At 35.9% G+C, this 16,315-nt stretch overlaps 1 protein-coding gene across 1 annotated transcript in view; it reads right to left on the bottom strand.

The window, feature by feature from the left end:
- Positions 1-16,315, bottom strand: part of OSBPL11 (oxysterol binding protein like 11) — a 96,207-nt gene that overhangs the window by 24,784 nt on the left and 55,108 nt on the right. Inside the window, exons 8-10 of the mRNA XM_052641002.1 lie at positions 10,414-10,554; positions 3,496-3,994; positions 715-901 (exon numbers count right to left, since the gene is read on the bottom strand). Of these exons, the coding sequence (XP_052496962.1) occupies positions 715-901; positions 3,496-3,994; positions 10,414-10,554 (827 nt within the window). The remainder of the gene's footprint in view (positions 1-714; positions 902-3,495; positions 3,995-10,413; positions 10,555-16,315) is intronic.

The raw sequence follows: 16,315 nt of genomic DNA on the forward strand, positions 1-16,315 counted from the left end.
TCCAACAATTCCACTCCTAGGTATCTATTAAATATAAATTCATGCATTCACCAATGTTCTAGAAACACTATTTGAAATGGTCCAAAATCAACTTACATACTTTAATATGTTATTCTTTAATACAAACTGTAAAGAAAACTATCCCTACTTCAGAATAATCAGAATAGACATCAAAAGCTAAAACAAAGAGTATTCTTTTGAGGATCCTGTTAGAAAACCTGTCTTCATGTAGTTGGGCGATCTGGATGAGTGCTAAAGAGACCAACAAGCCATTAAAGGAGTATAATAACTGGCCATTCCTAGGTGGAATCAGAACAAAGCCATTATTTAGTATTGGTGCCTGAAGATACTGACTTCCATCACTGTGCTTCTTGAATTATTCTTTATAGATTAGTAAATATATTATCTTCCTAATCTGTAGCAATATATCTCTACCGAAGTCTCAGTTCAAGTCTGAATAGCTTTAAAAGCAGAAATGGGACCAGAAACAACATACCATTTGTTAGGAGTTCGAGTTTATTAGAGTAGATAGATCTGTCACTATTTTTAAAATCAGATCATAATTTCCAGAATTCCTTCAAAGATGAAATATATTAAAAAAAATAAACATGAACAGAAATCCAACCCCATTTCACAAAAAACAAAGCAGAAAATGAATGAGTTATAATACAAGATTAAACTGATAAGAGTCAGATATCACTAAAATATTCTTACCGGTGCAGTTTGCCACCATAAAACGGCTTAGTATGAAAAGTGATGCTGGCTGAGTACCCAGTTTTTGCACAGTTGACATTGACTTTGCCACCCAGTTCCACCCAAGGAACAGTTAAAATTGACCGTGCATATGCACAAGGCAGAGAAAACGTATACTCTTCTCCATGCTCCAGTAGACTGAGGATACCTGAATGTGAAAACATGAAGGTGGATAATGTTTAAAAAACAAACAAACAAAAGATAGCTATGAAAAATCCATATTAGGATTTTCTTCTGCTTGGTAAAGGAACATCATAATTTTGCTTAATTTTCTTTTCGCTTTGGATGAAATTGGCTTCATTTACAATTACATTTGACAACAATTCATGGTAACAGTTAATCAAGGTTACTTTCATTATGATCTTATTATCCCTTTGGGGTTCATGGAACAAAATTCCCTCTAATGCTCCTAAAAATAAAATAAAACTTCAAGTCAGAATTTAAGTCCATGCTAGACTGTATCATTGTAAGATCTGATCTTTAGCTAGTACTAATAACTTTTAAAGTAGCTTTCAGAATAACTAAATATCTAACATAACATAGACTTTAATCTCAAACAACATGGGGGGAGTTTGCCATTTTATTCTATGCATATTAAGACAGAAAAAAGTTATTTTATTATATAAACTAATGTCATCATAGTAATTTTGCTTGCCAAATTCTGAAATATTTAAGGCAAAGCTACAAGAGTTAGAAATGACAGTTTTCAAACAATATTCTAATGGGGCTTGTTCTGTATTAAATGATAGTATATTAAAAGATGACTTTAAAAAAACATAAGAAGGAGAGTTACAGGGAGAAAAAGGAATTACATTTATGAATAATCAATCTATCACAGATGATTAAGAGACACTGAAGAGACTTGAGCTAATTACATTACTAACCTAAGCTCATTACCTAGTTCACCATCAAAATAAACACTGAACTGGATATGTACTGCTAGTTTGAACTCTGAGGGTATCTCTCTCTTAATAAATGCTCATGAAGTACTGTGTTCTTAATGTTCATAAAAAAGGGCAAAAATTATACTTTCATGTAGTCAAATTTTTAGGACAGACAGACTGAGTTCTAAAGCAGTCTACATAAAGCAACAGCAACTATTTTTTTGTATTGTTCTTAGTAGTTTTCACAAAGGGCAATAATAAATTGAGCCATATGAAAAGAAACATGGTTTTGTATATATTTATATATAATGGGAGCTGTCAGAGACATATATATATTTGGTTATTCAAGTATTTGATAATAACTTGATTAATTCTAAGTTGGAAAGGATATCATGTTCCTTTCTAAAAACATTTGGCCTTACAAATTGGATTCAGGATCTTTTATTTCTAGGAATATAGTTAACATGAGTTAACATTCATTATGGAATTTAAGGTCCAAGAAATATATAATTATTGAACAGGAAAATAAGACTAGCTAGGATAACTGAAATTTAAAGAATTCTAAAATCTCATTTATCTAATAATTAAACACATTTTCTTTCTACTTTAAAATAAAAACAGCTGCTAACAGGAGCACAATAAATTGTCAGAAGTTCCATTCTCTGATTTAATTTACCTTCTGTTGAAGGTGTCAACGGTAATTTGAGGGTCTAAATCTGACTATGCCTTAATTTCTATGATTCTGGACACATTCCATCACTACCAGACTTCAGGTTTTTCATCTCTAAATAAACTGCTTTGTGAAGAGCCTAAGGTTAATGTGATAGACCTTGTAATGGAGTTAGCCAACTCTTTTTTTTTTTTTTTAACTAATACAATATCTTACTATGTTATAAAAATTTGATTAGTTTGAAACATTACTTGGAAACTGACTCATAGCACAATAGGTGTTAAAGATGAGGAATGCTTGTAAGGGGAATAAAATATTTTCTTCAGGGCTAAAACAACACAATCTCAAAATGTTAGGGTCACAGGCTTAACTACACCATGCTTACAGTGTCAGTCTCTATTTAAAACAAATTTTCTCATGCACAGGAATGTTCCTGTGACATTAAAATGGCAGAGTTTTTTTCTGCCATTATATTTTCATTAACTCTGCAATGATTTCTTTGGAGACTTGTCTGTTGTTGTTAATCTCACTTTGGTGTTTTTTGGCTAAGAACTTTGTTTAATTGTTAAAAGAAATAAAAAACAAAAACAATTCCTTTTAATTGTTATAATCATTTGTGCTGGAATAGATGTAAAGTTTGGCAGTATATTTAAAAATATTTTATGAATATTTCCTATGATATATAAAAGATATAGACATAGATTTACCTAGAAAATATTTCTTGAGTGCTATTTATAATAAAAATGTTTTATGTTTTAAAGCATTATCAATAACTTGAGAAAATATTCACTGCAAAAAAGGAGGACACAACTACATAGAGAGAATCCTAATTTTATATGAATGTATGAACATACACACACAGAAAAAATACAAAATACTAGCTAAATTTATCTATCTCTGAATGGAGGGATTAGACATACCTTTTCACCTTGACACTCTTCTAAGTTTACTAAATTTTCCATAATAAAAATAATTTACATTTAAAATCAGGGAAAAAATTGCAAAAAAAAATTTTTTATTTGTTGATAGATTCACACTCTCCCCTCTATCAACATTCTGAATCATACTAGGAATTGGGGGGAAAAGGAGTACACATACAGCTCAAATTTACAATTGATATTTACCTAGTTCCCCCAATTTAAGGCTATAGTTTGATATGAAAAATTGGAGAATATTTTTTCTACTTACCTTCCCCAACCATTGTCACGCCTATTGACATGCCTAAGAATTTGCTCTTAGTCCAGACATGTGCATTTACACACATTTTCCTTTCTGCACATTCGGCATAAAATCCTGAGACTGGAGGATGATGGGAAACCTGCTCGGCAACAAATCTGACCGTATAACAGTCTGAACCCATCTGGTTCAAAGCCTCCTGTGATGGAGGTACATGATTTGTGATGGCCTGGGTAGAAGAGCTGTTAATGACACTGGATGCTACCTCACTTTTGGGCATCCTCCAGGAACAGTGAAACGTTTCTCCAATGATAGGATTGTATGGTTTCTTAGCAATGGCTCCCTTACGGCCTTCGTGAAATGAGGTAAGGTAGTACTCAACAAAACGAATCATCCTGTCCTCAGCTGTAGCTCCATTAGTGATGGCTATAAATAGGTCTGGATGAGACATAAAGTCTGCATACATTTCCAACAAGGATCGCTTCTCTAGGATAAATGTAGGAAGCACCACCTAAAACAACAATAACAACAACAAATCAACCAAAGAGGGAAGCACAAAAAAACAGTAATAAATACTTTCAGAGAATTGAGATGCTATTATACACATGAAACAAGAATGCTTTCTGAAAAAGAAAATTCAGAAAAAATTAAAACATGCTAGGAAAAATTAAAATTCAAGAGAAGGGTTAGAAGATAAAGGTGAGGTCCTTCCTCGTCTGGTCTTCTATTCTCCTATGAGATTTCTGCTTCTTTCAAATCTGTTTCTTTATTTTGGTCTTTATATTCCTAATTAGAGGTCTTCTCAAAGACCTGATACATCTGTGGAGAATGATTCTTATTTCTCTGAAAATATTTCATTCTAGATGGATATTAAAAGCAGTCACAAAAGAAAAGTAATTTGTCTCAGTAAAAAATAAGTGTGCTATACTTTGAGGAAACCAAAATTGAAAAAAACACATGTACTCCGAAGTGCATTGCAACACTATTTACAAGAGCTAGGACATGGAAGCAACCTAGATGCCTATCAACAGATGAATGAATAAAGAAGTTGCGATACATATATGCAATGGAATATTACTCGGCCATAAAAAGGGATGCATTTGAGTCAGTTCAAATGAGGTAGACGAACCCAGAGCTTATTACACAGAGTGAAGTAAGTCAGAAAGAGAAAAACAAACATGGTATATTAATGCATATAAATGGAATCTAGAAAGATGGTGCTGATGAACCTATTCACTGGGCAGCAGTGGATATGCAGACATAAAGAAGAGACTTATGGACACAGACTGGAAGAAGAGGGTGGGACTAATGGAGAGAGTAGCATGGAAACATATATACTACCATATGTAAAATAGATAGCTAATGGGAATTTGCTCTCTGTAACAACCTAGAGGGGTGGGATGGGGAGGGAGGTGGGAAGGAGGTTCAAGAGGGAGGGAACATTATGTGTACCTATGACTGATTCATGTTAATGTATGGCAGGAACAAAGGCAATGTTATGAATCAATTATACTTCAATTAAAAATAAATTAATTAAAAAATATAAGCATGCTTAAAAGGAAATAGCCTTTCCAAATGGTTAAGGTCAAACTATCAATTCAGGACTTGAAGAGGGTCAACTAAAAAAAAACAATCACTTCAAATTCCTAGATTGGATAAAAGTATCATAAGGGGAAAGACATAAGGGAAGAGAATGGTAATTTACATTTAATTTTAAGCACAAGAAGACTAATTCTAAGAAAATACCTTTTGATACTTAAAGCCAGGTAAACAGAAGGAAGATTAAACATTTTATTTAAAGCAGAATTGGAGAAGCACTGAAATTGGTTCAACTCTGTGACAAAACAATCTGGGAACATTTTTTCAAGAGCCTGAAGATTTCATATCCATTTAGCCTAATAATGATTCTTCCAAGAATCTAGTCTTAGGAAGTAAGAAATGTGAAAATAAAATTAAAACAGTCTATGTTTTTAACTCTGTACTGTGCTTAAGTCAGTTCAGTTGTGTCCAATTCTTTGCAACCCCGTGGACTGTAGCCCACCAGATTCCTCTATCTATGGGGATTCTCCAGGCAAGAATACTGGAATGGGTTTGGAGAAGCTATGCCCTTCTCCAGGAGATCTTCCCAGCCGAAGGATCGAACCCAGGTCTCCCGCATTGCAAGCGGATTCTTAACTAGCTGAGCCACAGGGATACCCAAGAATACTCCGCTGCTGCTGCTGCTGCTGCTAAGTCGCTTCAGTCGTGTCCGATTCTGTGCGACCCCATAGATGGCAGCCCACCAGGCTCCGCCGTCCCTGGGATTCTCCAGGCAAGAACACTGGAGTGGGTTGCCATTTCCTTCTCCAATGCATGAAAGTGAAAAACTAAAGTGAAGTCACTTAGTTGTGCCCTACTCTTAGTGACCCCATGGACGGCATCCTACCAGGCTCCTCTGTCTATGGGATTTTCCAGGCAAGAGTACTGGAGTGGGGTGCCATTACTCTGGGTCTAGTTAAATGATATGATAAAAGGGTACAAAGTAACCCTCTATAAATTAAATGATTGATACTAAGACACTTTCCCACCTAGCCCTCTTCTCCTCCCTAACTCCTACTTGCTTTACCTATCAAGCAAGAAGTTAGAAGAATTTTCCTCTAGGGGAACTTGACTAACCATAGAGGAAAAATCCAATGATACTAACATCAGGTTCCCCAACAAATTTAGATTACTCAGTGTTGAAAAGCACAGGCTCCACTTAAAATCAGGTTTTTATACTTAAACATGAGTGGAAATCGAAGAAACATCAGATCTCTAAGAATACCTCTCCTTCCTTGGTGGCTCAGACGGTAAAGCGTCTGCCTGCAATACAGGAGACCTGGGTTCGATCCCTAGGTCGGGAAGATCCCCTGGAGAAGGAAATGGCAACCCACTCCAGTATTCTTCCCTGGAAAATTCCATGGACTGGTAAGCTACAGTCCATGGGGTCACAAAGAGTCGGACACGACTGAGTGACTTAACAAAGAAATATAAAGAAAATATACAGCCAAGATTGTACTCACTATTCACTTTCCTCTAAGTTAACACTGTTACAGGGTACATATATAGGTGGTAAAACTATAAATGAAAGCAGGAGGATGATTAACACGAAAGACAAGTTAAGTAGTTACATCTAGGAAAAAACAGAGGACTACAACTGGAAGGGGCACTCAGAGAGCTTCCAAGATCTGGCAATGTTCTGTAACTTAATCAGAGGTGGGTACACAGGTATTTGTTTTACCATTGTTTTCTGAACTGTTTCTATGCACTCTAGCCAGTCTTCTATATGTACAATACACTTCACAAACAAAACATATTAACTGAAAAAAAAAGGAAATGTTATAAAACTGAATATAAAATATTATATAAAGAAAAACTGAAAAGAAATCACAAAAAGTAACATTTGTATTGTTAGGATGGTAGAATTATAGATTTTTACCTTTCAGTTTTCAAAAACTTTCTTTGAAAAGTTTATACTAAATTCATGACACTATTTTTAAAAGAACAAAATAACGGGGAAAATGGCTATTACTTATTCACAATATGCAAGTAAGGACCTTCTTTGTTGCTGTAGTCACAGTAGCTAGAACAGTGTCTGGAATATAAGGTGGCCTGACATCACTTCATGGGAAATAGATGGGGAAACAGTGACAGACTTTATTTTGGTGGGGGGAGGGCCTCCAAAATCACTGGTGATTGCAGCCATGAAATTAAAAGATGCTTACTCCTTGGAAAAAAAGTTATGACCAACCTAGATAGCATATTCAAAAGCAGGGACATTACTTTGCCAACAAAGGTCCGTCTAGTCAAGGCTATGGTTTTTCCTGTGGTCATGTATAGATGTGAAAGTTGGACTGTGAAGAAAGCTGAGCGCCAAAGAATTGATGCTTTTCAACTATGGTGTTGGAGAAGACTCTTGAGAGTCCCTTGGACTGCAAGGAGATCCAACTAGTCCATCCTAAAGGAGACTGGTCCTGGGTGTTCACTGAAAGGACTGATGCTGAAGCTGAAACTCCAATACTTTGGCCACCTCATGGGAAGAGTTGACTCATTGGAAAAGACCCTGATGCTGGGAGGGATTGGGGCCAGGAGGAGAAGGGGACGACAGAGGATGAGATGGCTGGATGGCATCACTGACTCAATGGACATGAGTTTGGGTAAACTCCGGGAGTTGGTGATGGACAGGGAGGCCTGGCGTGCTGCGATTCATGGGGTTGCAAAGACTCAGACAGGACTGAGCAACTGAACTGAACTGAACTGAATACCTTATAAAGCCCAACATTGTTCTTATGACTTACAAACCTAAATTTACTAGAAGACAATAAACACCACAATAACCAAATAAACTCTATAGCTAATGCTCATTTTAACCAATTTTAAAACTAGTGTTTTCTGAACCACTAATACAAAAATATTTCTAGAATAAAAATGATACCCAGTTGAAATACTAAGATTAGATGAAAGATGAATTGTTAGATGGCTTTCTTTATTCCTAAAATATCTGCTTCTTAGTAGGTTATTAACTGAACCAACTTACAAACTTTCTTATAACTACTGTAAGTCTAAGTAGAGAAATATGTTTTTTAATTTTGAAATAATTCAAAGTGAATGCTAAAAGCAAAATGCTTTTTATTTAAGTTACATTTTCAGGTAAGTAATTCACTGGAATCAAATAACCTTTTAATTTATACTTTTATTACCTCACAGGCATTGAAAACCTCAATTCGAAATATATATCCTGAAGTCAATTTTGAAATTCCAAACTAACGCAAAGTAGTGTTAGTAGTGATTCAAAATATATAATTCCACAGTAAGTAATGTTTAACATACATAGGTTTTGAACCTCATTGGCTTTCTAAGTCAATGTCATGGATTAATTGTTAAAACAAATTAAGGCACACTCATTAGATAAACTGGGAATGGAGAAGATGGGCCTAAAATTAAAAACTATACATCAGTGCTTCTCAAACTTTAATGTATATATACATATTTACTGAAACACAGATTCTGTTTCTCTAACTTTGAGATTGGGGCCAAGATTATACATTTCTAACAAGTTCTCAGGTGATGGTGATGATACTGACTTGCAGATTTTTTTCTTCTTTCAGTTCTAAGGCATAACTGACAAATAAAATCATAAGTTATTTAAGGTGTACACTGTAGTGATTTGATATACACATATATAGTGAAAGGGGGCTTCCTTGGTAGCTCAGCTGGTAAAGAATTCACCTGTAATGCAGGAGATCCTGGTTCAATTCTTGGGTCAGGAAGTTCCCCTGGAGAAGGGATAGGCTACCTACTCCAGTATTTTTGGGCTTCCCTGGTGGCTCAGATGGTAGGAATCCACCTGGAATGTGGGAGACCTGGGTTCAGTTCCTGGTTAGGAAGATCCCCTGGAGGAGGGCATGGCAACCCACTCTAGTATTCTCGCCTGGCAAATCCCCATGGACAGAGGAACATGACAGGCTACAGTTCATGCGGTCACAGAGAGTCGAACACAACTGAGCAACTAAGCATAGCACACAGTAAAAGGACTCCCACCATCAAATTAATTCATGCCACATTTTTAAAGTAGCAAGCCTGCAGACCAGGGGTGTGCAAACTATGGCCTTCAGGTCAAATCTGGCCTCCTGTTTGTATAATATAGTTTTGTGTGGAAATACACCCATTCCAATCCAACATATTGGGTTGGCCAAAAGGTTTGTTCTGTAAGGTGTTACACGGAGAAACCCAAATAAACTTTTTGGTCAACCCAGTATTATCCATGGCTGCTTTTACAAAGGCTGAGTTGAATACTGCTGATCCTTAAACAATATGGGTTTGAAATGTAGGTCTACTCATACATGGATTTTTTTCTCCAATAAATATACAAAATATACATGTAGAACATCATGTGCAAGACTTGTACTGAGGTGGATAGTCTACCCTTACACAGGCTTAAGGGGAGTAATACATAATATAAAATGAATATGTTAGTTTTCTTACTATTTCATAACTTTGTTTTCAAAGAATTATATTACCATAACTATCATACCTCTCTCATAATGCAAGAAACTGTGTATTATCACTGTATGTGGGATTTTTAAAAATTGAACAATGTTTCTTATATTGTATCATGAATATGACTGTAATACTGTACATCACAAAAATTTTATAACAATATTCATTAGTATATAGGCTAGGCTACCATGAAGCTTATTACACTAGGACACCAGAAAACAATCATGTTGCTGCTTCATCATCATCAATGCATAAATTATTATACCTGTAAGTAAACATGAATATTTTTCATGCTCTTTTCATTTTTGATGTCTAGTATTAGTAACACATATAAACAAAAGTTGTATTGAATATTTATGTTATTGGTAAGGCTTCCAGTAAATAAATTAGTAGCTAAGTTTTGAGGGAGTTCAAAAATTATACATGGATTTTCAACTGCATGAGGGGTTAGTGTCCCTCACCCCTACACTGTTCAAGAATCAACTACACCTGCCTGAGAGATCTATGCCCACATAGCTAAAAACATCTACTATCTGATACTTTACAGAAAATGTTTGCTGACCTCTGTTACAGATAATACCCAAAATGTACTATCAAACATGGGAAATAAGAATAAAGCAGAAGGATCAATGACTTTAATAGTTTTATGGGATTAAATCCTTTTCTTTAGATTTTCCTATTCTGTATTCCAATGGACTCTCTTATTTTGCACAGAAACAAGACTATAGGTCTTTAGTTGCCACATGACTTAATCTGCACAAAAAACCCATCACATTTTTAATGAAAATAAGAAATGTTGATCAAGAGAAAAAGAAACCAACTCATAAAGATTAAAAAGCCCTGACAGCATTAACAATTGTAGGTATAGTCCTGACCAAATGATCTTCATAGACTGTTTAACCCATTACTTACCCTTGTTAAGTCCATGCCCAGCTTGAGCTGTGATAAGAGATGTAGGATAACACTGCGCTGCTCTTCCACAGCTCCCAGGTCATCCTCCTTGTTGTCACAAGTATCCTCCACCTCATCATCTGCATTTATTTCTTCAGGTTCCTTGATGCAAAATAAAGCAAAAGTCTATTGTTACAAGTGTGTATCAATATGCACTAAGAATAAAAGTATAAACATCAGATGAAGACATATTGGGCCTAAACGAAACTGAGAGTAGACAAAAATCTTTCTGAAAATACAACTTACATCATTTGGCCATGGAACAGATTTCCTTCAATGAACGCACTATCACTGACACTGAACATACTGTTGCTTTGTCATAAGCATCACACACAAAATACATATACTTTGTGAAAATAGGATTTTTCAGGAAGAGTGAAAAAATGTCTCATCTGAAACTTAGGCTTTGAAGGCTTTCTCCACCTGCCTGGGAACCCTACTGCTATCTATAATTCAAGATGTTTTGAGAATTAAATATTTGCCCCATTTTTAATACTGTAAAAGTAAAATTTTAAAGTGACTGTACATATCCAGTCTAACTTCTGTAATCTGTATTTAGATATTTACTCATCCTTGGAGTTGTCAGGAAAAAACTTTGGGGATGAAGAGAATTTTAGGTGCAGGTATGGAAACCCTGTAGTTGATTATGCAGTCTTAAGACCACAAAACATTCTCTGCACAATTTTTCAATCAATCAATAAAACAACCCCTTGAAAAGTCAAAATTGTTTACCCTCCTCTTAGAAAGGTCTTAGCTCCAAATAACTGATTAAAAGAAATCTAATTTCATTTCATTTTTAAAATTAGATTTATTTATTAATTTTGGCTGTGCTGAGTCTTTGTTGCTGCACATGGGCTTTCTTTAGTTGTGGCAAAAGGAGGTTACCCTTTATTTGTGGTGCACGAGTTTCTCATTTCAGTGACTTCTGTTGCAGAGCACAGGCTCAAGAGCACGTGGGCTTAAGCAGTTGTAGTTTGCTGGCTCAGTAGGTGCAGCTCACTGGCTCAGTAGTTGTGGCACAAAGGCTTAACTGCCCTGTGGTATGTGGAATCTTCCTGGACCAGGGATCAAACTTGTGTTCCCTGTATTGGCAGATGGATTCTTTACCACTGGACCGACCACCAGGGAAGTCAGAAAAATCTAATTTCTTATTTTTATTTAAACAACAAGTAACAGTTTCAAATCCCCAAATTCTAAATAACCTTATTGGATGTCACTTTCCATGTTTATGTGGGGATGGAATATGATTTTTCTCAGGGGTACCTCTTTTCATTACCTTTGTGCAAGAGAGCTTTCATGAGTATATTATCTTTGGTAATGTGTTAAATTTCAAGTTATGAGGGTTTTAATAAAGAAATGATTCTGTTAATGTCTCTGCCTTTAATTTTCTCTTCCCATAAACAAATCTTATCAAATAGAAGCCCATCTGTTCTCTGTAGCTAGACAAAGAAAACCAATCCTAATCAGGCATAAAATCAAGAACTTAATATTCTTAAAATATTAAAAACAAAATACAAAACATGGTGATAGAGATGAAAAATAATGAATTTCTGGTCATTCTTTTGCCTTTATTTTCCTTTTTTCTTCTTCCCTTCTATCATCGCTTCTATCAATAAAATCTTTATTATATCAAATTCTGATAAATCAATTAATAGTCCAGCTCAAAAAGCAAAGAAGACCTAAAGAGCCTCTTGATGAAAGTGAAAAAGGAGAGTGAAAAAGCTGGCTTAAAACTCAACATTCAGAAAACAAAGATCATGGCATCCAGTCCCATCACTTTATGGCAAATAGATAAGGAAACAATGGAAACAGTGCCAGACTTTATTCTTGGGGCTTCCAAAATTACTGCAGATGCTGACTGCATCCATGAAATTAAAAGATGCTTGCTCCTTGGAAGAAAAGCTATGACCAAGCTGGACAGCATATTAAAAAGCAGAGACATTACTCTGCCAACAAAGGTCCGTCTAGTCAAAGCTATGGTTTTTCCAGTGTCACACATGTGGATGTGAGAGTTGGACTATGAAGAAAGCTGAGCGCCGAAGAATTGGTACTTTTGAACTGTGGTGTTGGAGAAGACTCTTAACAGTCCTTTGGACTGCAAGGAGATCAAACCAATCAATCCTAAAGGAAATCAGTCCTGAATATTCATTGGAAGGACTGATGCTGAAGTGGAAACTCCAACACTTTAGCCACCTGATGTGAAGAACTGACTCACTGGAAAAAACCCTGATGCTGGGAAAGATTGAAGGCAGGAAGAGAAGGGGACGAAAGAGAATGAGATGGTTGGATGGCATCACCAACTTGATAGAGATGAGTTTGAGCGAGCTTCAGGAGTTGGTGATAGACAGGGAAACCTGGTGTGCCACAGTCCATGGGGTCACAAAGAGTCAGACGTGACTGAGCAACTGAACTGAACTGAGTCCAATTCATTTCTTCAGAAACCAAACGCAACAATTCCTTGCATATACCACAATTATTTATTTTTATGACCTTAAGGAAAGATTCCCAAAGGCGTATTTCTCAATTTTCCTTTTCTATAGCTAGTAAGTCTGTCAGGAAGCACTTCCTGTAATCCACCCTAAGTCAGTTGTATAATATAGTTTAAGTATATTTGTGAACGTATACTCATTATAAATCAGAGGGAAAAACTGATCATTTGAGAAATGTAGAGGGGGGAAAAATACAGATATTGATTAAATAATGTCCTTCAGCTTCTGAACGGTACTATTACATTTGAGGTCAGAACCTAGGACACAGATTAATAGTGCAAATATAGCCTTAACGTTATTATACACAGTTATACACATAGTTTATTGTGTAGTTTACTCTAATGAAAATAGTATTAAACTAAAGAGATAAAACAAATTTGATAGAAAAGCTAAAGAACATATTTTTGTTATCTTTATAAAAAGTCAAACACTTAATAAAATAGAAAAAAAAAGGAATTCCATTCGTGAATAAATACTGATTCTAAAGTATGATATGAATGGAAGATTCTGGAAACTCTCTTCTCTTTTTGAAAAGCCTCCTCTTAGAGATCATGCCTTTCTTAAAGAAAAGCTTAAGGTTAAAAAAAAAGCATTACCAAAATTCCAACAAACTGCTCAAATGTATAAAATCCCTACAAACTCAGAATGACTAGTAAATACAGTGGCAAAAGCAGTTGAGTTTCTAGGAATTCATAATATCTGGAGATTGCATGGCAAAAGGAAATTCCACAAAACTCATACCAATGCCATTTTTTGTCTTCCTGATTTCTGACTTGGGCACTAGGGAAGTGTGGGGCTTCATTCTAGCCTCTAGCATTTATCGTCTCTATCACCTAACAGCAACATTTCCACCACTGTAATACATGTTTCCAGCTTGCACTGACACTTATATTCCAAAAAAGGCATATGTAAAATTTTGAAACAATTCAGGTCTATTCTTGTATGCTTGAAAGTGAAAGTTGCTCAGTTGTGTCTGACTCTTTGTGACCCCATGGACTATACAGTCCATGGAATTCTCCAGGCCAGAATACTAGAGTGGGTAGCCTCTCCCTTCTCCAGGGGATCTTCCAAACCCAGGGATCAAACCCAGGTCTCCCGCACTGCAGTCAGATTCTTTACCAGCTGAGCCACCAGGAAAGCCTGAGTGGAGTCTAAAATCTTTTGTTAATTGAAAAAAAAAGAATCTATGCACTTAAGAGTTTTTTCTGTTTGCGCTGGATCATACACTAGGTTACTCATTTCAAAAGGTTTGGAAATTCAACAATCCTCTCCCCTACATCTCTGTGCCCCATCCCTATCATATGTCTCTATCCTGATCTCCAACATGTTTTGTATTCTCATTTAGAAGAATGAAAATGTTGTGGAGTATATGACCTATTGTTTGTAATTTTTCACAAAAAATTATAGTCCTGATCTCTGAAAAGCTTTGGTTTCATCATTTCCAAACTCTTTTTCATGTACATTAACAATTATACATCCTCTTCCCACATAAAATTCAATATGTTTATAAACTATACTAAACCTTTTCTCTTAAAAAGTTTTCTTTCTATACATCTGTGTCTCTTTTGCTGTCTCGCACACAGGGTTATCGTTACCATCTTTCTAAATTCCATATACGCGCATTAGTATACTGCATTGGTGTTTTTCTTTCTGGCTTACTTCACTCTGTATAATAGGCTCCAGTTTCATCCACCTCATTAGAATTGATTCATATAAGAATCGGAGAAGGCAATGGCAACCCACTCCAGTACTCTTGCCTGGAAAATCCCATGGACAAAGGAGCCTGGTAGGCTGCAGTCCATGGGGTCGCTAAGAGTCGGGCATGACTGAGCGACTTCACTTTCATGCATTGGAGAAGGAAATGGCAACCCACTCCAGTGTTCTTGCCTAGAGAATCCCAGGGACAGCGGAGCCTGATGGGCTGCTGTCTATCGGGTCGCACAGAGTCGGACACAACTGAAGCAACTTAGCAGCAGCATATAAGAAACAAATTGTCAGTCCAGGTTGGATGCAGGATACAGGATGCTTGGGGCTGGTGCACTGGGATGACCCAGAGGAATGGTACGGGGAGGAAGGTGGGAGGGAGGTTCAGGATGGGGAACACATGTACACCCGTGGTGGATTCATGTTGATGTATGGCAAAACCAATACAATATTGTAAAGTAAAAAAAAAGAAAAGAAAAGGAAAGGAAACAAAAAGCATACAGATTGAGAAGGAAGAAATAAAGCTGTCTTCATTCTCAGATGACATAACCATCTATGTGGAAAACTCTAAATAATAAAAAAAGACAAACAAACAAAAAACCTTTTTGAACTAATAAAGGAGCACAGTAAAGTCACAGGACATAAGGTAAAAAAAAAAAGTTTTCTTTCTAATTTTTCTAGGTTTGTGAATGGGACCCTAATTTTAATCTCAATTTAGTCTCAAAAACTTGGAAGTCGTTTGTGATCCAACCCTATATCCAGTCAATCACAAGTTCAACTGATCTTTCATTTGAAATGCATATTACCTGTTCATGTCTTCATTCCTACTTCCACAGACTTCTATCCACACTTCAATTCCAAGCCAATGATATATTCCATATGATATTCCAGTGATCATATTCCATATGATATACCAGTCTTTTTACACATTTTACATCCCTCCTCATGCTCATGATTTCAGTATCTGTCATATTAAGACTAAATTTTTCTGCCTGAGTTTACACTGTATTCTGTGCAGCAGTGTTCCTGGAATAATCATTCCACAAAGAATGCGACATGAATGGCCATCTGAATTTGTAAAACCCAACAACCCTGGGGTCACTTTCCATAAACTAGGTGCTCTGCTAAATTTACTTTATCTTAATAACAACTTATAATGTATTATTAACCCTACTTTATAAATGAGAAAGTTACTCATGAGTTAGCCCACATGTTAGTAAATGACAGGACCCAGGTTCAACATCATCAGGCAAGCCTTCCCCAGAGTAAGTAGGGACTCTAAATGATTTTAAGTCTCTCCAGTGAAAGAACTATCTTCTATTTTTGTGTCTCCTCTAATTCTTAACATTGGACTTGTCATATACTAAGATAACTTAATGAATACTTACTAACTGCTTGACTCCACAAATGAATTAGTTAAGAAACTGTAAGAAAAAGAGGATTTGTTTTCTTTCTTCTTCCTCGGCCACCTTGCTGCCACTGCCTGCCTCATTGAGTCAAAACCTTTGCCAGCTTTCGAAGTCCCTGTGTTATATGTTTCTTTCAAGAAGTAATTTACTAATATATAAATAACCATAAACCATGCCTTACTCTTGACTCAATAATTTTAGTTGGGAATAACTTAAGAAATCATCTAAATAAAGGGGAGAAAAAAATAAAACAGTAGACAA

This window comes from Budorcas taxicolor, chromosome 1, assembly GCF_023091745.1.
Source record: "Budorcas taxicolor isolate Tak-1 chromosome 1, Takin1.1, whole genome shotgun sequence".
Lineage (NCBI taxonomy): Eukaryota > Metazoa > Chordata > Mammalia > Artiodactyla > Bovidae > Budorcas > Budorcas taxicolor.